At 33.3% G+C, this 22,658-nt stretch overlaps 1 protein-coding gene across 2 annotated transcripts in view; it reads right to left on the bottom strand.

Moving 5' to 3' along the window:
* LOC106460211 overlaps nucleotides 1–22,658 on the bottom strand; it is a 93,181-nt gene that overhangs the window by 28,394 nt on the left and 42,129 nt on the right. For both annotated transcript variants that reach the window (XM_022386876.1, XM_022386877.1), the window contains 4 exons: nucleotides 18,198–18,235; nucleotides 17,255–17,417; nucleotides 7,687–7,855; nucleotides 2,111–2,796 (listed from right to left, as the gene is read on the bottom strand). In XM_022386876.1, the coding sequence (XP_022242584.1) occupies nucleotides 2,111–2,796; nucleotides 7,687–7,855; nucleotides 17,255–17,417; nucleotides 18,198–18,235 (1,056 nt within the window). The remainder of the gene's footprint in view (nucleotides 1–2,110; nucleotides 2,797–7,686; nucleotides 7,856–17,254; nucleotides 17,418–18,197; nucleotides 18,236–22,658) is intronic.

The raw sequence follows: 22,658 nt of genomic DNA, 5'->3' as shown, positions 1-22,658 counted from the left end.
ATTTATCAAGCTTAGTAACTAAGCTGTATTTTGGTCTGAAAAAATATGAAATTTTGAGCAGACACAACCTACCTCCTTAAATCTTGGTTTGAAAGAATGAGAGTGCATCCTAACAATTTAAAGTGGCTGATAAAGCCACTAATGGGACATTCTGAGCTTTCAATTGGTTATTCATGTCATATATAGAAGTAAGTGTATATATGGGAGCATTTCCAAAAATGGAAAGAGGTGAGCGAGAGTCCACTGTGTTTGATTCAGTACATGAGCGATATCTCAGCAAATAGAAAAGGGGTTCATATTTTATATTCTAGCTTGTCAATATCAGTAATTTGAGTTCCTAATTTGTACAAAACTATAGACTTGGTATTTTGACATCACCAGTGCTGCATTTAACATACCATGTGATTTGCAAAAATTGATGTTTATCTGTGTTTTTTAATATTTACTTTTAAATTAAGAAATTAAATAATGTATAATACTAAAATTTGAATCATAATCTACAGTTTAATACCAAACTTATTGAAACAAATTCATAAAATAGTAGTTCAGTAAAATTTTGAATGCGAGTCAACAAACACGATGATATGGCCTTTGACCAGTGTGGAAAGGGTTAATCGCATTTCATTGCAACAAAGTATTTCTGACAAAATTAACTTAGAGCAAAAATCTTCAAATTTTGGATCTATATATACATCAACTGTTGTCAAGAGGTCCCATAAAGATAAACAATTGTCATACTAAAGGTGGTTGGTTCAAATTATGTCCATGGTTTGAATATAAAAGAGAAAAGTGTATTTTATGCAAGGCCTGCATGAAACTTAAAAACAAGAATGTTTTTACTGCAAGAAAAGATGCCAATGCTGGCATTTTCTTTTACATTTGGCTACTCAAGTTTCGTGAATAGTATCTAATTTTGCTCATAACACACATTAATTAGCTAAAGCCAAGTAAGCATGGGTGACTTTTGGAAGCTCTGTTTGATATCTTAATAAAATAATCTATAGCTTGCTACATCTATACATGAGGCTGGCAGTTTGAGAATTTTGCACATTATGAAACAATGAAATGACCAATAATAATATGAAAATATCACACTCTAATTGAAAAAATTGTCTTAATACAAAAAAAAAGATGCAAAATGAATTCATTCAAGTTCACACCATAACAATTGTTGTTCTTTCAATAAACAGCACTTCAACTGCTACTATATCTGTCATATCCTATCTAGCCTGATGAGCCCTGGTATTGGGCAAAATGCACTGGAGATGGTAGATACAGTATGGCTAGCATATTACCAATTCTTCTTTGCTTTCTCTCATAAGTTTTTAAAATTTTCACTATTACTTCTACATATTGTTCACAAATCCAATCTTTCTAAATTATATATAATATGAAAGGAAGTTTATACAGTTAAAATGTTGTCAACCAACATAAGAAAATTTCAATTACAATGGCTCAAACCATATTATTCATTGTGTGTTACACTTATTTAAACCCATATAAACCATATTCTGACATATGTAAGGTAAATATGAAAAGAATGTTAAAAAGTACTTATACATGCAGTTTTAGCCAAAAGAAATTAGAACTTCAGTACTCTCTATAAACCAATTTTTTGATACATTTAAATCTCATACTTGAAGATAAATGACAAGCATTATAATTCTAAGGCTTTAAAAAACAGCATATAAAGGTTTATAGTTAGTCTCCCCTTCATCTTAGTTCAAACTAGGAATCTACAATAATGTATGGTATGGTTGGTATAGTATTTTATCTTCTAGGTATCACATGTTCAAGAAGGAGATCAATCTTTCCTAAAACCTTGCTGTTTTTTTCTTATTCTAAGTTTTCTCTTTCTTTTTCTGAACTGTTAATGTTTCATTAATTTTGAAAAACCAAAAATTACTTTCGGCCAGCTTGTGTTTATTTTATTTGTATTGAAAAAATAAATATTCTGGAGTTATAAGTGCCAACTATTTGTACAAATATGTTGATTCTTTTCTTACAACTAACACAATGTTACTTCGTCTATTTTAATCATTCTACTTCTGTGAGCTACAATCTAAAACAACAAAAAGTTTTTCATGCTATAAAATTATAAAAAACTCACTTTTATTTCCATTTTGCTCACCAATCTCTGTAACAATATTCCAAAAAGCATCATTAGGACATGTACCAAACCTCTCTCTCCACTGAATTTCATCAAGATAGCCTTGTACAGTCTCGAGTTTTAGATGGGCTACAATGAATGATCCAAACATTGCATTAAGCTGAACATGGAGATAGTTCTTAATGTTCCAAACACTACGTTCTCCTTCTTGTGTAGAAGAAGCTCCAGTAGCTACGAGGAATGTATGACCAGCTTTAGAAATATCTTTCAATCTCTCCTCTGAGGACACTATTACAGAACTGGGTAACAACCATGGTTCCAAACTTCTTATGTAAACAGATGCAGACCAGCCCATTGCTGATGAAATGGCTTTCATACGAACTTTTCCACTTTCTCGATCATATGCTCCAAGTATGCTAAATCTTCCCATATATGCAAAAGAAATTTCAACTGTGGTACCAGGGCCTCCTAGTTTTTTTGACTTAAGTACAAGTGCCCTAGCACATACCTCTTGTAGAGCTCTCCACACTGACCTTGCCATATACACATCTACATTTACTTCATCCAAGATATTTTGGAGATCTGACTGAACAGCCCAGTGATAGGTCAACTGCAAAAGCTTAGCCAAGGGTATTCCAAACCTCCCAAAAAAATTTGGTCGAACTATTTGGGATTTTTTGCAACATCTAAAATATATTATTGGAAAAAAAAAAGATTAACTTCTATAAGTACATTCTAAGATCTCATAGTTGATAAAGTTCAGCATCATATTACTGAGTTCAACAATATAAATGTACAAAACAATCTACACAGAATGTATTTTGATTTTTTAAAAATTGCCATAAAGTTATTTACTATGATTCTATATGTTTTTCCTATTCAGGTTAGGTTATTCCTAAAAAAAAAAAAGGTAACAAAAAACATTAAATATTTGTATTTAACCACAAAGCTACACAATAACTTAACTACACTGTGCCCACCAGCCACAATGCATATCAAACCCCAATTTTTATTGTTACAAGTCTCGAAGTGTAATAGAAAATGGAGCAGTATAAAGTAAAAACTAATCAAATCACAGCATATATTTATTTGTAGCAACATCTTGCATTAACATAAATATTAAGTACTAGTAAGGGCCTAGACTTTTGTTGCATATGCATGAACTGAAAGTCATTTGGAAGTCCACTTTATGGTACTTGTAAAATAATCAACACATAGTAGAGAGATGCAGGGAAGCATGAGGCTAACTAGGCTACTAATCTCACCAAAAAGTCAATTCAGAGAGTTTTTTATATAATAATTTTAATTGGAACACATAATGAGAGTTATGAGGATACTTTTTTACCCTTACATAAATTTTAAACTTAAAACCACATAGCTAGCTTTTACAAGTTGGCTTAACTGAACATGAAAGATGAGTACTTAATCTTAAACAGTTTATGCAAGTTAAACATTTTAGTACAATCTAGTACCAGAAGCATCATATAAGGCTAAGCACTATAAATGCAATCACAACTTCAATGAAAACTACATACTTTTGAGAATGTTAATGTTCTGTACTAAAATTACAGAAAATAATGCACTTCTAAAATTTTATAAACTTGTAGCAAATAAGTAGATTTACTCTAACTTTACATAGAATAGATATTCTTCAACCAGCCCCTCATTCTGGAAAATTAAAACTCATCGAACTGGCAAGTCTAGTTTTATTTTTTACAAACTGATATCATTGTAGTCTGAAGGTCTAGGGCTTCCACGGTTGCTCATAAATGTTTTATAATATTTCATCTGACTTTGAATGTTAAAAATCCACAAAGATTTGATAAACACACCCTTACTACTTAATGCTAACTATAACACCATGCACGTGGCAAGAGACATCAGTGTGCACCTTGGGAAAACTGGATGACAGCAACTGAAAATCCACTTTGCAGCACAAGGACATCTTTCTATTACTCACTCTTAATGTTAGTAATCAGTATACAATATTTTTCATTAATGCATACATCACAAACAGTTTAGGTGATGATTTGCCCAAAATCACAGGCTGTTAAAACATTATTCTGCCAGTTACCTCCCCTCAGGGTTTAATCAATGTCAGTGTTCTTTGGTCAGCTACTAGTATTATCTATATTTGAAATGGGGTAGCCAAATAAAACAGAAGAAATAGATGGAAATACAGTTGACAGTGGCTGGATAATTTAACTTCTTTTTTTTTTTTGTGGAAGATCAAGAAACACCAAGTTTAAAAAATAACCTGTAAAAGTGGACAAACTGAATTAAGAGAAGGTTGTTATCAAACTACTGTTTTGTAATTATGAATACATAATACCGAGAAGGTTGCCTTTGTAACACTTCTGCAATATTTGTTTTAATTTCTAATAAGCCTTTTTATTTTACTGCATAAAGTGTTACAAATTTAAAATTTGAATACTGTTAAATGTTAAAGTGTATAATAAATTACAGCTAAACAACTATCTGACAGTGTATTAGGTTCTGCAAAAACGTTAGGTTGTATAGCTGTGTTAAATTATCGAAAAAAAGGAATATCAGATGTGCATATTACCTTCCAAATATTTCTCCATTTTCAACAAATACTGTTGACAGACTTTATTTACTTTGTTCTGTTTTTTATGGCTGTAAGTGATTTATTCAACATTGTAAGCATTTGTTCTTATAAATAATTGTTAATTTAGAGACATAAAATTTGAAGTTTAGCTACAGATTTACTCACTTGGGTACATAAAAAAACATTCCAGAGAAATCCCTGAGGGTTCATGTTATTTGAATATGTTTTACTCATACAGTCATATAAATTGCATTTTCATTTATTTTAGACATCAACAGTAAGAAAAACATCTTTCTCACAAGTATTCTAGCTTCTAAATGATAAAAACTGATTATTTTTAATAAGTCTGTATTATAAGAGCTACAGATGCCCTAAACAATACTGACTTTGATAAAAACAAATCTCTAAAGTCTAGACACATTAGTTTCTGGAAAATTCAAGGTAGGGAAATTTACCATGGCAACATCTAATTGAAGTTCATACTGTCGTATTAGCTTAAAAATAATTAGTTATTGACCGAGACTTTTACTGGATTGTTGTAAACTTCAGTTGTGTTGATTTAGAAAAACTCAAAAAAAGCTTTTATGGTAATTATTAGCCCAATGAAATAAAAACATTGACATCTAATATATTTTTTTATTCTATAGGGTAGTGTAAAAAATCTGAAAAGAGCAGAAGGGGTTCAGATGCCCCTAGATCCACACCTGCTTATGCAACATCTAAAGAATAAAAATATTACTTTCCAAAAATAATAAAACATATGAGGGGTTCAGACCCCCTAGATGCCTGTCTTTATAAGATTAAATAATAGGTATTAATTTTTGAAAAAAAAATGGGTGGAGAGGGGTGTTACCCCTTGGACCACTTCCATAGATTCACACATGCTTTTACATTAATGAATAGTTATTTATTCCAGAAAAAATAAAGAATGGTCCAAACCCCCTCCATCCACACCTACTTGTATAACACTAATGAATACAGTTATTAATTTCTAGAAATAAAATTGAGGAAGAATCTGGACTCTTCCCCTAAGTCTGCACCTGCTTATGCAACATTAACTCTCTCTCGCTATTGGCTCAAAAACATAAAATGAAGACAAAAGGTTGAAAAATGCAAAATAATATGAGTATTACTGTTCTACCCATTTTAGTATTGACCACAAAGTTCCAAAATACTTCTAAGAGTTTCTACTTCTGACCTTTCTACATCTATTTCCTATGTTTATTTTGCTCTTAGTGGTTGAAGAAGAAATCAGCCGAACATAAAGAAATGAATCATCACTCCTGCTATTAGACTGTTTACATGACACTGCAATACAACACAATTGACAGCAAATAACCACGTGTAGCACAATCACCAGAAGTTCTCTAAGAGTTTATTGTAATCTCAGCTCTGAGAACACAGTGGGAGAGGATTTACCAGCTTATTTATAGAGGTTGCAATGAAAATTGGCTAAGGTAATAATAGTGTGAGAATATGTTTATAATATGACTCTGTATAAAATAGAGGCCAATCCAATAAGCTTAGTACTTATTTGGATGTCAGTTATCCTTTTGGGGTGACTGGAATTTAGCAGATCAGATGAACAAAGTATGTAAGTGCTTATGAACATATATATATATTATTACAATTTAGTCATAAATCCTTAACTTTTAGTTATTATTCTTAAAAATAAGAACAATAAATAAAAAAATACATAGAAAAACAATGGTTTCTAGCCCTAGCAATGATACTAAATTGATTTGTACCTGCACGTCATACTTGCTAAGCTTTACCATAAGCTTCATTTAAGGGGGAAAACAAATTAATTTTTGTAGACTTTAGAAAACTAAAACAATATCAAATTACTATACTAGTACACTAAAAATCCCTGTAATTTATCTGGCTTTCTAATTAAGCTATATGTTGGTTAAAAAAACTTCATTTCTGTTCACAGCAATGACTCAGTCAACAGACTTCAACATTTCCAGTAAAACTACAACTTTCCCTTCAAACCAATTACAAATTACTATCAGATCTACATAGCTTGGAATATGCTCTTTCTATTAGTTATGATCATGTACTTAAGAGAATGAAGCATGAGTAAACAAGATGTTTCAAAAGAATGGAGTAGTGTGACGGGCTATTCTGGTAAATTTGTTAAATATATTGATATCTCAGCAAATCAAAATGGTGGGATTTTCTTATTTTATATTCCAGCTTGTCAGTGTCTGAAATTTGAATTTCTAATTCATTAATCACTATGAACAATGTATGGTAGGCAAAAATGACAAGAGAACATGCTATGTGACACACAAAAAAGAAATTTAGCTTTTTCTTTTATTTTTTTTGAATTAAGAAATTAAAACATATATAATACTAAAATTTAAATTATAATGCCAAATTTATTGACATACATTCATAATAAAGTTGTTTGATTAAATTTTGAAAATAACTGTCTAAAACTTCATGACTTGTGTTCTTGCCTGTCGACCTGTCTGTAGCAAGAGGGTTGAATAATGCAGTTGTGCAACTATAAATTAGATACATAACACAAAGTAAACAAAAAAAAACAGTAAATTTACTCTTTATTTCACACTCAAGTAGCCAAAAAGTTAGCAGTGGGTACTGACAGCCAGTTGCTTTCCCTCTAGTCAGCAGCTCAAAATTAGTAGCAGATAGCCTTAGTAGCTTTACTATAACAAAGAAAGAGTGAGCAAATTTAGTAGCAATAGAAATCCAACCCAGGATCATCAAATAACAAGGCATCCCCCCCCCCCATAATGTAGCTATGCACTTAACAAACAAACATAATGGAAATATTTTGATTAATCGGATAATTAGAATAATAATAAATAATCGGAAACCTTAATTTGAATAACTTGATTATTTTCGTGACTGTCATTTTTAATCATAATTTCAATTAATTGATTGTTGGAATAGTCAAAAACAATAGTAATGAGTAACACAAATTTCAATTAGTTTATTTTTTGACATTAATCAATCAGTCTTATCATACTGTTATCACCTCTGATTGCCACATTTCCAGATATATCCATCTATACTTTCTGAATCAGGAACAAGGTCTAAAGAGCTTTTTGTACAAGCCAAACATAAAGGATTATCAGGTAGCATTTTCAGACTAACCAACCAAAACACTGGCTCTTGGAAACACTCTTCCTCTGCCAGCTTCTTTTCTAGAAAATGAAATTATGGAAAGATAAAAAAAGGTACAAAGAAAGTGCATCTTTTTAAGTACTAATTATAAAAGAAAAAAGAAACAAAATTTTTTAACTTAATATATTGTTTTCAAACTAATTAATTTGAACATCATGTTGTTTATGAGCAACAAAATACAAACAAGATGTATTTCAATTAAGACTAAAAAATATGTCAAATTTCTTTATATTTCAAATAACAGTTATTGTCTTGAGCTACAAACATAGAATTATTAATAAAATATATTCCCCTTATAAACAAAGGTTTGACACCATTAACCCCTTCCATATGATGACTCCTGTGTTGGCATCATGGGAAGTCTTGATTATCAATGCGATGATGCCACTGTTGGAGTCATTATGCTTAAGTTTATGTTTAAAAAGGAAAATATTCAGTTATGCTTATCAGAGCATTACTGAATGTCTTGTAATGCTCTTCAATCTAAATGATGTCATTTTTATTGACCAATCAGAAACACTCACAAAATAAGTGCTGTGTAATTGATTGAAGTAATAATGGGGTGGTGTCACTTGCATGTGGGTGTTGATTGAATGGTAACTAGCTATAAATACATCTCATTTTGCAAACATTTATGAACTGTTTGAGTAAAATAATACAAAAAAATGTTAAGTGATGAGGGTATGAGTGACAGTGGTAGTGAATATGTACCAGATGAAAGTGACAATTTTCAAGACGAATTAAATGGCTGAAGGATGGAAACATGTTCCTAATGTGTTTGATGATGCTAGGCCTCAACTGGAGCCTAATGCTATTCCACAAGCTAATGTAATGTAATGAACTGTAAATAGTATTCAGTAGAAAGACATGACTGAAAATGATATATTAATGTTTATTACTCTTTATTTTTACACTGGAATATGTAAATATAGCTATATGAACCAGTATTGGGCAACAATGCCATATGAACCAGGCATTCAATGAGTAGAGACAAGTACATATCAATTATGAAATGTTTATGCTTTACCAAAGTAAATGATGTAAAAAAATACTTTCTACATGTTTGGGTGCTTTTTGTGAGCTTTTGAGATAAATTTTGATGAAACTTGTGGATGCAGGAGAACATATTTCAATTGATGAGGCATTAGTTTTATGGAAAGGACAGCTAGGCTTTCACCAATTCATAAAAACTAAACACACAAGATTTGGCATCAAAATACTTGTCATGTGCAACAGTGAAAAGAATTGATGTGGATACAACTATAATTTTAGGGTGTACTATGGGAAAGACCCCAACAACCAATATTTTTTGCCTGATGTAGAAGGAGTAAATGAATTTGCATCTAGTGAAAAAATAGTTCCCCATTTATTAGAATCTGTTCTTGGACAGGGGCATCATGTGATCGTGGACAAGTGGTATGCAAGTATTCGATTGGTATACTTTTGAAGACTCAAAATATAATGATGATGGCAACAATTTGAACAAATAGGAGAGTCCCAAAAGAATGGTCTGATAGTGAAATGGGACCAGAAAAACCATACCACATAGAAAAGTATAATGAATACATGGGAGGAGTTGATAAAGCAGATCAGTTGCTGGAGCCTTTTGACCCAAGTCATAAATCCCATGCATGGTTCAAAAAGCTAGGCCTACACTTGCTGATGCGTATGCTGCTAAATAATTTTCTTGTTTACAAACATACCGTAAATGAAAAATTTACTTTCAAGCAGTATATCATAAAAATCATACAGCAACTGGTAGAAATGCATAATTCAGAATGAATTGCTGCTCGAGAGAAATTCATTACCAGCAATCCTCTTGCAGGTCACAAGCGAAAAAGAGTTAAAAAGCTGTCCATGCTTTTAGTACCTATTCCACCTTTGTCTGGTAATTAAAATATGCATCCAAAAACGTGATGCAGAGTATGTTATCCAAAATGGAAGGAAACAAGAAAATGTGGCAATGGATGCCCACAAAAATCAGGTCTATACAGTACAGAACACTTCAAAATATGGCATAATAAATAGGATTCTTTTAATTATGTAAGTTTACTTCAATAAATTTATATATTGATATATTCATACATTTTTTTTAAAAAGGACATGTTATGTTACTAATATATTTATAAATATGCTTATAAAGATAAAACATATAAAAATTAATTATTTTATTGGTAGGTAAATAAAAGTCATTTTGCATTACATACAGCACTTTTCACAATTCGTACGGAAAGGGTTAAATAACTAAGACCAGAGTCACAAAGGTTTTATCAAATGTCAAAAAACCTTTTGCCTAATACTCTAAAAATACTTTAATAAAATTATAAAAATTTGAGATTAAAAGAAATAATATGAATAACTTCTTAACAAATTATAGTCTTCTATTTAATATACATATTTTAACTTTAAATAACAAAATTGACTACAGATACAAAATACGCAACAAAAATTTACCAGAAAAATATTATTCCAAAATTTCACATAGCTTCTTACAAATGTGTCAAAAAACAAAATAATTACTTAATCACTATTAAACATTCAATCATATAATACATCCATAATCTTCCTTTGGATGCCAAAACTTGAATGTGTGGAAGTACTATGGGACTTCCTTGCTTTGATCCCATCACACCCAAGGCCATAAAAAATGTTTTTGTTTCCAGTTTCTGACTGGCCCTATTTTAATGCTGTGACCCTAAAAAATGATTATTTTTTCCATAACATGCAAGTAAAAATTTAATTTATTTTTCAAATCCTTGTTGTTCATTTGTAATGATCGAAAGAGTAAATTGTGACCATCGCTAGTAAATGTCTACCACATGTGTAGCAAGACATGTTCACTCAGCTATTGTCATAACTCCACAAAATAGTTGGAATACATAGCCATGTCCCAAGCAGCTTTGCATAAATACATATAATACAAACAAACAGTAGACAGATCTCCAGTCCAAATGGCCTGGTTTGGAACATGCAATTTGCAGCAATATGACAAAGCTGCATGGCTACAACATTTAGCATACAGTACAGTGTTCTGAGACCTCCAGGTATTGGAATGAGACATCCAAAATTGATGTCCCAGAAGTTCTGAATTTCATGTTTTTGAATATAGTGAAAGGGCTGAATCATTACAAAAAATCACTACTTTGATGTTGTTGTTTTTTAAAGTAAAGCACTATTTGATCTTTCTACTGATTCTTACCCTAAACATCTGATGTAAATGACTTAAATAAATAATTGCAGTTCACTTGCTTAATCAGGTTCACATCATAGCAGTCACTGCTCATAACAATTGAGGATATATATATAGCACCTAGACCACTGCTATGTCTGTCATACCCCTAGTAGCCTGATGAGCTCTAGTATTGGGCAAAAAGTGTTATCAGTGCTGATGGCAAATGTAGTGTGTATGACATATTATAACACATTCTTGTGTGCTTTCACTCATAAGACTTTAGAAGTTAACACTTTCCTAATCTGAAAATATATTTCCAATAGATACTCACCTCTACACACAGAACAGTTATATTCCTCACACCTCTGCCAAAGATACTTGCAATCTACCTAAATTCACATGTTTAATGTGAACTGCGATGGTGCATGATGACATTATCATGCAACAATAGCTCTCCACCAATAGGACAACACAACTTCTATGCACAGTAACTTCCCCTAAGCATATGTACTCGAGAGAAACTTCATTGTTACACGAGGCAGAAAAAAAAAGTACATCAGAAGTAGAGGTTGGGTGGGAATTTATGTAGAGGTGAATATCTATTGGTAATGTTTTCAGATTATATAAACGTTAACTTTTGAGACAATACCTCACATCCACACACAGAACAGCTAGAATCCCATGCTGAAATGATAAAGAGGCTGCTCCAAAACTTAAACTATACAAGCTCTTTTCAGAAAACTCATGAAGCCCATGGTGAGAGGGGCTCCATAGAAACCCACCCATGAGAAACTGTATCTCATCTTGACCAGGGTATACTTCTCACCAAGAATGTAAAAAGAGAGAGGCAAAACAATCCCAAGTATCACAGGAATGAGCAGAGTTTGAATATGGCCAACTGAGCACCTGCACATAAGCAGTTGGCAAGTTAAAATATGTACTGTGGTTGGAATATAATCAGACCATACACTGTGTTAGGTGTACATGACTGTTTCAAATTAAGTATAATGCAAGTGTTATTATTTAGATAGTTCATATATTACAAGTGTTAAATTTAGTTATTTTCAGAAGTGATAGTTTATTGCAGATTTGTTTAGTAACTGTTTTCAAATCATATGTTGTGTAGTTCAACTGTTCTGAATTGGCAATTGTTGTATTATTGCATCATGTCACTAGAACCTTCTAAGCATCATAATATCTTGTAGTGTGTGGAACATTCTAGGCCTCAGTCAGCCTATAAATATGCATTCAAAATGTAGTTTGAGTTAGTTAAATAGATAGTTAGATCTAGACTGTGTAACTGTGAGTTTAGCCATAAAGAGCATATAGTGGTAATTTTTAAATTGAAATTATCACATATTATATTGTAATATCAGAGTAGAGAAGAATAATTTGTCCTTTTAATTGTGTTCTAAAGTAAGTAAACCAGCCTGTGTGGACTTTGACAAAAAAAGAAACAATTATTAAAAGCTCAGTATACAACTGTGATAGCCAACAGTGTAATGAACATTTGTATATACATTTGACTTGTTTTAATATATTATTTTAAAATAAGTGGACTGTGCACTGTTTATTGTTGAAATTTATTGCCAACAAGTCACAGACACTTACTGTAAAGAATCTGGCCTATAAATACATACAATCTGACACAGTGTGTGCTCACCTCAACTCTACCAGGTGGATGCTGGCCATAGAAAGAATCATGAACTGTTTGAGGAATGACCCATACTACACAGACAGTGTCACCACTACCTTACTTCTCACCGCACTGTGCTAAGCCCAATCAGTGAGGAATTCTCCAAGGTCCACCAACCCAGTGGCAAGGGTCTCCCATACTCCATCTGAAGAAGGGCGGATTTGCATTAGGGAGGCCCAAGGTGCCCAGATCCCAATTGATCCACCTGCTGGAAAGGTCTTTAATTGAAGACAGTGCAATGGGTGACTGCAAAACCCTATATTTAAAATCCAGCAAAAACAAGCCAAAGAAGTGAACAGTCACTTCCCTTGTGCAAGCTTTTTCCATGACAGTCCATGGAATGGTACAGTCTGAATCGGGCAAGTGAGTAATTGTATTGTTTATCATGAGGATACTTCCATTGGTCTCGCAGAACACCCCATATTGAAAGGGAGCAATGGTAGAGCAAGGGTGAATGGTTTAAGTGTTTTTCATTACCCTTGCCCTGCTGTGAATTTTAGGAAGTAAGCAAGCATACACTGAAAGGCAGCATCAGCCACCTGATAGAATCCTGTTAAACAGAAAGAAATATAATGAGAAACATACTTACCCAGTGGGCCAACTGTTAGAATGGCAACCAGGGGGAGTCTAAATTCTGCGGGGAGATGAAACAACTAGATGAAGACTATGAGCAATGAACATGTGGGAAGTCATCCACATGCCCACCTTGGTGGATCTTATCCAAGGGTCAGCGAAAATTAAAGCGAGAGTGAAAAAGGTGACGAAGCTGATGTGAAGAGCATTAACATCCAGGGAAGAATATATCAATTGGAGAAATTTGATGGATCCACCCAGTAAGGGTAGAAAGAGAGAGGTTCTTGAAAGAAGAGGGGTCCCAAGGTAGAAATAAATGTTGGTGAGGACCCCAAAAGGAAAAGGTGCATGATAAGCAACATCAAACATCCCAAACTAGACATAAGAGCTGATCCAGGTCTGAACGATTATAGAGGTGAGAGGTAGAAAAAAAACATAGGGTCACCTTCCCAAATGGTCAATGTCTTAGGAAAGAAAGCCAGTCCAAGAAGAAGAGTAAAACTGAGGCAGAAGAGAGATTGCTCACAGTAGGACAGCTGGGAGGAAAGGAGTGGTGGATGGACCAAAGATTAAAATTCCAACACTTACAATGATAGACAAAGTAGAAGGTCAAAAGTAATGGGACAAGAAAAAAGCTACCTGACCAGAGTCTGGCCCAAAGGGTGAGAGAACAGACAAATCCAACTCATCTAGATGTAGGGATGATATCCTTGAATAAAAAAATGGACATATTGAGGGTAGAATGAGTCTGGATGTTAAGTGAAAAAGCAGAGGAAACCAAAGTTAAGCTGGCCAAAAAGGTGCCACCAATAGGACAGAACAAAAAGTGTCATGTATCAGGGTGAGGACCTGAGGAAGGAGTCAAATAGGAGGATAGGCATATAAGAAAAGATGAGACCAATCCTGGCTTACAACATCAACAGCCATAGTTGAAGGATGAGGAACCAGAAGAATGGAAGCTTGGAGTTGAGAGGAGTGGCAAGGACATCTATGAGGGATGTGCCAAACTGAGAGCAGACCCAGCAAAAAATCTAGGGGTGGAGAGACCATTAAATGGTCTGGCCAAGAGAGGCAGTTCACCACAAGGTTCAAAGTTCCAATAGATTAATCCATTAGGAATAAGTTCAGAAGATGAGGTCAAACACTTAATAGTAAAGAATCCTGGAACTGAACAAGTACCTCTTTATGATTGATGTAAGAAATGACTATGGAATTACTGAAGTAGATCATAGAAAAGGTAGGAAATGGAAATATGCCCATCAAACAGTGAGAAATTCGAGAACATTGATGCAGAGGGAACTCTCATCCACAGTCTAAATGCCAGAAGTCATGTTGTTGTTCAGAAATGTGCCCCAACTTGAGAAGAAAGCATCAGTGACATGGATTTGGTCTAGAAGTGGTAAAGGAATGCTGGATGTGGTATTGGAATGGTTAGCCACCATGGCAAGTCCTCAAGAAGAGGAGAAGGAAGGTTCATAATTGAGAACAAAGCACTCCAAGCAAATCTCCATTGGTCTTACAAGTCCCTGGTGGAGGCATATGTGCACACCCCAAATGAATGAGTGGTTCCAGGGAAACCAAAGTCCTTAAAAATGAAAAAACTCTCATGAAGAATGAAAACAAGAAATGAAAATATTGGTGACCAGACACTCTATAGCCCACAGGCAAAGAGATGAAGACTGAATTCAACTGAGACAACAGTTGAAGAAAATGCCCAGATGAACCAAATATTGGGTGGGGATAAGAAAGGCCTTGGAGATCTTGACAAGCCATCCTGATGGAGCAGTCTCCTGCAGAAGAAAAGAGCTGTAAGAAAAGGATACCTTCCAAGAAAAGCCAATCAATGTAGAAATGGAATTTCAGCATAGACCATGAAGATGGAATACGAAAACCCCCATGATTCAATTGAATACATAAGAGGCCAATGTTATACCAATGAAAATGTTTGGAGATGGGGCAGTTGGGATGTGTTGGAAAGTGTCCAACACATTGATCTAGTCATCTACAGATCAAGTGAAAAAGACTACCAATAATACAAAGATTTTCCATCCAGATTCATGGAATGGGCTTTAATCTGTTGAGAGATAATAGGTAAATTACTGGATGCCAGTCCTCAATATTCTAAGGGACCACAAAGAGATGGTAGTAAAACCACAGAGAATGAGCATATACCCTCTGAATGGTATTTTAGGCCAAAAGATCCAAAACCTCATCCTCAAGACACTGAAGATATACAGGGTTGGACGGAGTAGAGACAAGGATGAAAAAAAGAAGAGGAGAGAGAGAGAGAAAGACAATGGGTGAGAACTTGAGGAACTAATCAGTAGAAAAGTGTGACCAAAGGTAGGCAAAGTGAGACAGATGGGCATCAACTGGGCTTAATCTGACAGGAAAGTCACTGATGAGATGTTTGATGAACCTGACAGCAGGTAGTGAAAGAACAGGAAAAAGAGGAAGGTCTGTAAGCCAAAATGGAAATGGTAGGGGCAGACTGACCCGATAGAAGAACAAGAGTTGAAGGGCAACATTGGGAAAGACAGTAAACCAGGGAAGATAAAGTCCACATCTCCAGTGAATCAAGAACACCACGAAAGATGTCTGGACAAAGAAAGGGAGCCCAACAAAGATCATGCAGATAAGACATATGTAGATGTACATTAATAAGAAGCACATCAGAGAAGCAAAGTAAATACGGACAGAGCAGAAGACATGGTACAGGCTAATGTGGTAAAGAGAAGGGAACAAACCTCCCAGAAACCTACTCTGGAGTAGAATGAAGCTCTTCAGATATAAGGGCATTGGGAGATGAGGTAACATAGGATGGCAGAGAAAAAAAAAAGCAAAGCCATGAAAATTGAGCACAAGAGAGCAGAGCAGAAGACAAGAAATCTGCTCCCTAAACAGGCAAAAGAAATTCCAAAGACTGGGAATTTAGAAAAGCAAAGTAAGAATGGCTGTAAGCAAGAACAAAAGAATTAAGAAGGCAAGGGGGATGAGGTACGTGGATACAGGTGTGAAGTTGTTCAAAAAAGGAATCAGCACAAACCCTAATATTAGACAAAGAAGGAAATACCAAATAATCTCAAATATTAGTTTTATGGTGCAAAGAATGGGAAAAATCATAAGACATGGGCAAAAGAGAAAAAAAGGAACATACCAGAGAAATCATACCCTGAAATAGAGTAGAAGGTTGAAGATTGCTTTTAACTGGTAAAGTTGTACCCAAAGCAAAACCAGGTGGAGAGAGCAGTTGATTAAATTCTTCTTTATCCTGGTCATTCTCAAACTGAGGGGAAGGAACATCAGCTGAAAGGATAGAAGAAGGAAGCCAAGCATGCTTGAGGGATCCCACAACATGCTGTACAATGGCTGTAATGTCCTCAACAGTTAATGAGCCTCCAGAAGCCATAGTAAAAATAGATCCTGTGTTTTTACATATGTCACTTGCACAGGACAAAGTAAAAGTCACTATCACTTAAGTATTCATAAATAATACAATGCTTTTGAAACAAAAGTCAACGTAAAATAAAAATTAAAGTTTTGATTACAGTTGCAAATCTCAGTAAATTGAACATATACGAGATAAATTAACAAGTCCGTTCTATGTAATGCTGAAGCACAAGTGCTTAAGGGGAGTTATTGAGCATGGAGATTGTATCACCATCCTATTGGTGGAGGGCTATTATCGCATGATGACATAATCATGCATCACCACAGTTTGCATTAAACACAAATTTAAATGGCAGTTATCTCTTGTCTAGTAGCATGCAATTCTCTTAAGTAGACACACAAGGAATATAGATGTTGTGTGTGTGTGTGGAGATAAGGTAACATGACTAATTTATCATTTTATATACATAAAAATTCCTGTCTTTATTGGCAACTTTTCAAAATAAATGGTAAAAAGGAAACTACTGATCTTTAACACACTAATCTGTAACTTGTAAGATGTATACCTGATTTTCAACAAATACTTACTCAATTTGTCAATACTTTCTTTTACTTTATAAGGGTTAACTTGGGCTAAAGGTCTGGGTTTGATGTCCATTAAGGAATGAGCAGAAATAGCTTTACTGGAACCTTGAATTAGAGTTGTGTGTAATTGGGGTGGCTTTTCCAACTGACCACTTCCAACATCTTGCTAGAACAATTTAAATAAAATAGGTCATTGAATTATAGATAAGTTTTCAATACACTAGTATTGTAGAAAAACAATTAGCACGAATGATACATCTAAAAATAAATTTGGAAAAGGTTCTTTTGGTTATGCAATATAAATTTGAGAAACTTAACCACAAGCTGTGTTGGCAATATCAAAGCTTATAAAAAATATAACTAAAAAAGAGTAGTGGAAAAAATATTTTCAAGTAAGGAATTAATTAAGCCTTAATTCATAAAAGAAAAAGAAAACAACCTTTTAGTAAAATACACACTAACATTGGTATCAGTTCATATTCTTTTAATCATGGCTGAAAAAATAAAATACATAATAGAAATAGGTATAAAAAATTTTAAAATCATTTTTTCATTTACTACTTGAAATTTACAGATAAACACTAATACAGAAATTAACACAATTTCAATCTGTTGTATGTGAAATTTCAATTTCAAGCAAAGCTACTCAAGGGCTATCTGCATTAGCTGTCAATAATTTTGAAGTGATAGACTAGAAGGAATGCAGCCAGTCAACACCATCAACTGCAAACTCACAGGCTAACTAATCAAATAGTGGGATTTAACCTTCACTGTTATAATGCACCTATGGTCCTAAAGTGTGAAGTGTTTCTTTTTTGGCAGTTAACAAGGTGTGAACCATGGAACCTCAGATGCATGGTCTGACACGCTTGCCACTGCACCACACTCAACCCATTTTCATTTCTCTTCAGAATCTTGAATCAAACATTAGAAAAGGAAAATTTACCTTGGGTGTCATAACACTTCTCTGAGCTGCTTCTGTTACTGAAAATGTTAAAAATCACTTGAAAAAGCAGATAATTCTTATTGATATTGTTTCTAGAATGGCTAGTACATGCATTTATTAATAATCAGATAAGAAAAAAAAAGGCTTCACAGTAAGTTCCTTAACTCTTTCACTGCCATGGGCAGTGTCCATATCCCCCATCTAAAGCACTGCCATGGGTACATATATGGGACACACTGTACAACCTTTGTCTTAACCTAGAAGTGTGTGATATTAAGAAAATAATGTAAGAAATAGATATACAATACAATTAATAGTTTTATAATTAATTTTGAAAAGTCATTGGTGTTTCATAGCATTTAATTCAAAAATTTTGGAAATGAACAAATAATTATTTTAATTAACACTTTTTGCCATCTGAGAAGTCAAACATATGTGAAAGATTTCATGTAATTATCTCTATAAAAACTCCACATTGATACAACAACAAATAAGCAAAATAAGTACTGGGAGAGGTAATTATCTATAAACATAGCAGTAAAAGAGCTAACTAGTATATAAAAAATTCCACAAAATGTATTTCACTGATAGTAAATTTACAAGAAACTACAAAAACAACATCTTTTGTGCTTTTTCTGTAATGTATTGTAAAATATATACATATATATATAAAGATATCACAAACTTTATTTTTTCTAAGAAGCAGAATTCAATGGAAAAATAATAAATCCATTATATAAATAGCAAACAATATACTAAATGATAAACCAAAACTAATATATTTTAGCTAATAAATTGTAATACAATGATACAAGCATTCATTTAGTTTTGTTTTTACAAGTTTGTCACACCAAAACAGTAAATAACTGTGAATGTAATATTCTGATATAAAGTTATAATATTTCTTTTCTTAATAAAATAACCACATAAAAGTTTAACATACATATTTTATGTCAATAAAATCTACTAGTGAAAATTGGTAGTCCATGTTACATCAAATAGTGGATTGCAGAGACCAATACTTTTTACCAAATAAAATAAAATAAAACATCTTTAAAGATAATAACACAATGCTCCAATTTTAAATGAAGACTCATAACTAAAACACTGAATTGAAAAGTTAACAAGGCTTTAGTTCAATATTCCTCAGTGCTTCAAATGTTAGCCAATTATGAATCTTTAAACAAAAATTAACATTATAATCAGGCAACAAGCAAGGCTTAATAGATCCCTTTATCCTAAAGAATTTCAAAATGAATGTAAGCATCAATTTGGCTCTGCAATATTAACGTGGAAAAACAATGACATGGGAGAAGCTCTGCGTTCTTAGTGGATTGCAGAGATAAATTTCTGTAAATTTATGCTGCTGCTCTGTATGTTTGCAAGGCAACTATGAGAATACAAAAACCTGTCATATTCCCAATCCTAAGATTTTTAAAGCTGGTTTATCATTAAACAGCATAGTAACTATTATAAAAACTATCCTACTGTACTATAATTAACAGTTATAAGTTATTTCAAATATTTCATAACAGTTCTCAGTACTGCCCTAAAATGCCTGAACTATTAATATATCAGTCTTGATCAAGAAAGCAATTTAATGAATCTAAATGTGTACAAAAGTAATTGACTGAAAACAATAACATGATTAGGTTATATGCTTGACAATAATTTCAAAAAATCTATCTTTATAGGTAGAGAACTTGATAAGCACCATCAGTGAAACTAAGTCTTGAAACAATGTGATGAAATATATTACGACCACATTTGTAACAGAAAAACCAAGCAGGGGGGAATGTATCCTTCATATACATAACTAGAGCAGAAGTTTTATCCTTTAGATATCTTACATTTTGAAAATAATACCAAGCAGATGTTATATAGAAAGAAAAAAAGACATAAGAGTATAAACAGAACTATTTCTGTAAAAAAAAACCTCTACTTCTGCAAAATCACCAGACATTACAGACATAAAAAACTGATTGGAAAGTTAGGCCTCGATGGAAATAGGTTAGGTATCAAACAATAGAATTTAAAGCATGAGATAACCACTGGAAGACAGAGACCTAAAAAGAATATTCAGAATTGGGACAGCTTCTCTTCTAGCATTCATATTTCTAAGAACATTACAAATGGTAAATTTTATTAGCAAATCAAGTACCCTTTAGAAAAAATTAGTATTTAAATATAGTCTTCTTGCATCAAATCATTCTAGAATCTTCACACTAAAGTTAACATTTTCCTAAACTGAAAATGTATTTCCACTAATACTTACCTAGGCTGACACTCTAGCTATTTCTCAATCTCTAGGGTTTCCACTCTTTGCCCATCTAAGCATTTAAAACACTTGCTCCAGTCTTTTATACCTAACTTGAATGCCCTTGGCAAATTCTAATCTGTAAAATTATCCACCAACTTCAATCCACCTTCTATCTAGGTACTGTATATAAGCACCTCATTCAGATAATGTAATAACTTTTTGAGACATAAACCAGCTTTTAGTGGGGAGGTAGAGTGAGAGAGTGTCAGACGGATGTAAGTATTATTGGAAATACATTTTCAGTTTAGGAAAATGTTAACTTCCAAAACATACTTACTTCCACTGAAACTATAGCTAGAATCACACATTAAGAAGGTAAAGGGGCTGGTGCAGGTATGAACAATACAGAAAGCATCTGTATAGAAAAGGAGTGCACCAAGATAAAGATGATATAAGAGTGGGGGAACCATACTAAATCCAGAACAGGTATGCGCTTCACCTGGAACTCAGTTCCTATATCAAAGGTGGAATAGAATATACCAGCCCGCATAATGTCTTCCAGAGGGCAGTTCAACAGGGCAGCTAATGACATAGAGATATAACAAATCTGGTGAAATGTAACACCCAAAAGATTCCTCTCTGTAACAATAATCCATTATAGGTCATGTCAATCAATTTATGAAGCCATCTCATTAGAGTAATGGGAGATAAATCACGGGAAATGAAAGAATTCCAATGAATGAGCAATTGACATTTACTATCTTGAAATCAGTTTGTGCGAGCTACAACACTTGAGGGCCCTAACAGAACAAAACACATGATCAAGATCGGAGCAGTCAAAAGTGAGAAATGGCCGGAAATGGATTGGTGAGAAGGATCTTTCTCCTTTCCTAGTTGTCAGAATCTTGGAAAGAAAAGAACTATCGGGGTAAAGCAGGACAAATGTGGAATGGTAAACTGCCTGATGCACAGGGATTGCAAATAACTCTGACTGACAATGTCCACAAGCCAACAACAACAAAAAATACAATTTAAGAGAAAGGTGAAACAAAGAACATGAAGCTAAGGGCTCAAAGGGAGAATGAGATAATGCAGGTAAAACAACTGTAAAATTCCAATTCAGTAATTGAAAAGGTCATTTGGGTTGAAAAATACATATGGATTTGAGTAGACCTCACAGTACTCAGGATTCAAAACCTTCCAATATTTGGAATACTTAAAAATAATGTATAAGGATGCCTTATATAAGGCCATCGTGGATGAAGCAAGACCCCTCTCAAATACACAAGCCATAAAATGGGACATGGTAGATACTTTAAGATGAAGAGGGTTTAAATTCCATTTAATACACAACTGACGATAAGTATTCCATTTCCATTGATAAACGGTCATGGTTGAACCATGGAGAAATTTAATTAACCTTATCTGCCCAGGTACCCTTTACTGCGCATGACACAAAGTTTTAGTGTCTTACATTCAAAATTTTATTAAACTACTTTTTATGTTATACCAATTAGAATAGCATAAAATCTTAGCTAATAATCCATATTTTAATAGTATACAAGTTTTAAGTTCTTAATTCTAAAAGGAAATATATAAAAAAATCCTGAATTTCCACTAGTGTAACACACATGATAAATTTTCTTAGCATGTCATCATCCCTATTTTATCCATCACCCCTCAAAAATGTATGAAATTAAACGTAAAATGCTCTCTATAAAATCGTTATTGCTCAAACAGACCATAATTTTTATGGCCTTCCATTTTGTTTTGTTAGAGAGCTATCAAAGAGAAAATCAGACCCCTTCTGCCACTCCCACTTGTTACATCCTCTCTTTCACAATTGGTTGATAGTTCTTTCTTACATTTCATTATATATATTATTTATAACCAATAGAGAGTCAAGGTTTTCATTTATCAAATGGCGTATTGTATAACATTGTGTTTTGAACAGATAATTGTCAATGTCACTCTCAGTAGCAACATCATTCCCGTGGAAAGTTAACAACTAGCTTGGATGAATTTCTAACGGCTCTTGTCTCACAGTTAGAAAGCTGGGAAAATTTTTAGAAATAAGTAAATTTGTCTACTTTTTGCATGTTATTAGACTATATTCTTTGGTGTATTATTTAAGTAAATAAAAATTAAGTGCTTTACTATAATTGCTAAAAAAATCAGGCTTAACTCTACTCGACAATCAA

Source organism: Limulus polyphemus, unplaced genomic scaffold (assembly GCF_000517525.1).
Source record: "Limulus polyphemus unplaced genomic scaffold, Limulus_polyphemus-2.1.2 Scaffold729, whole genome shotgun sequence".
NCBI lineage: Eukaryota > Metazoa > Arthropoda > Merostomata > Xiphosura > Limulidae > Limulus > Limulus polyphemus.
This window is presented reverse-complemented; position numbering and strand designations above follow the sequence as displayed.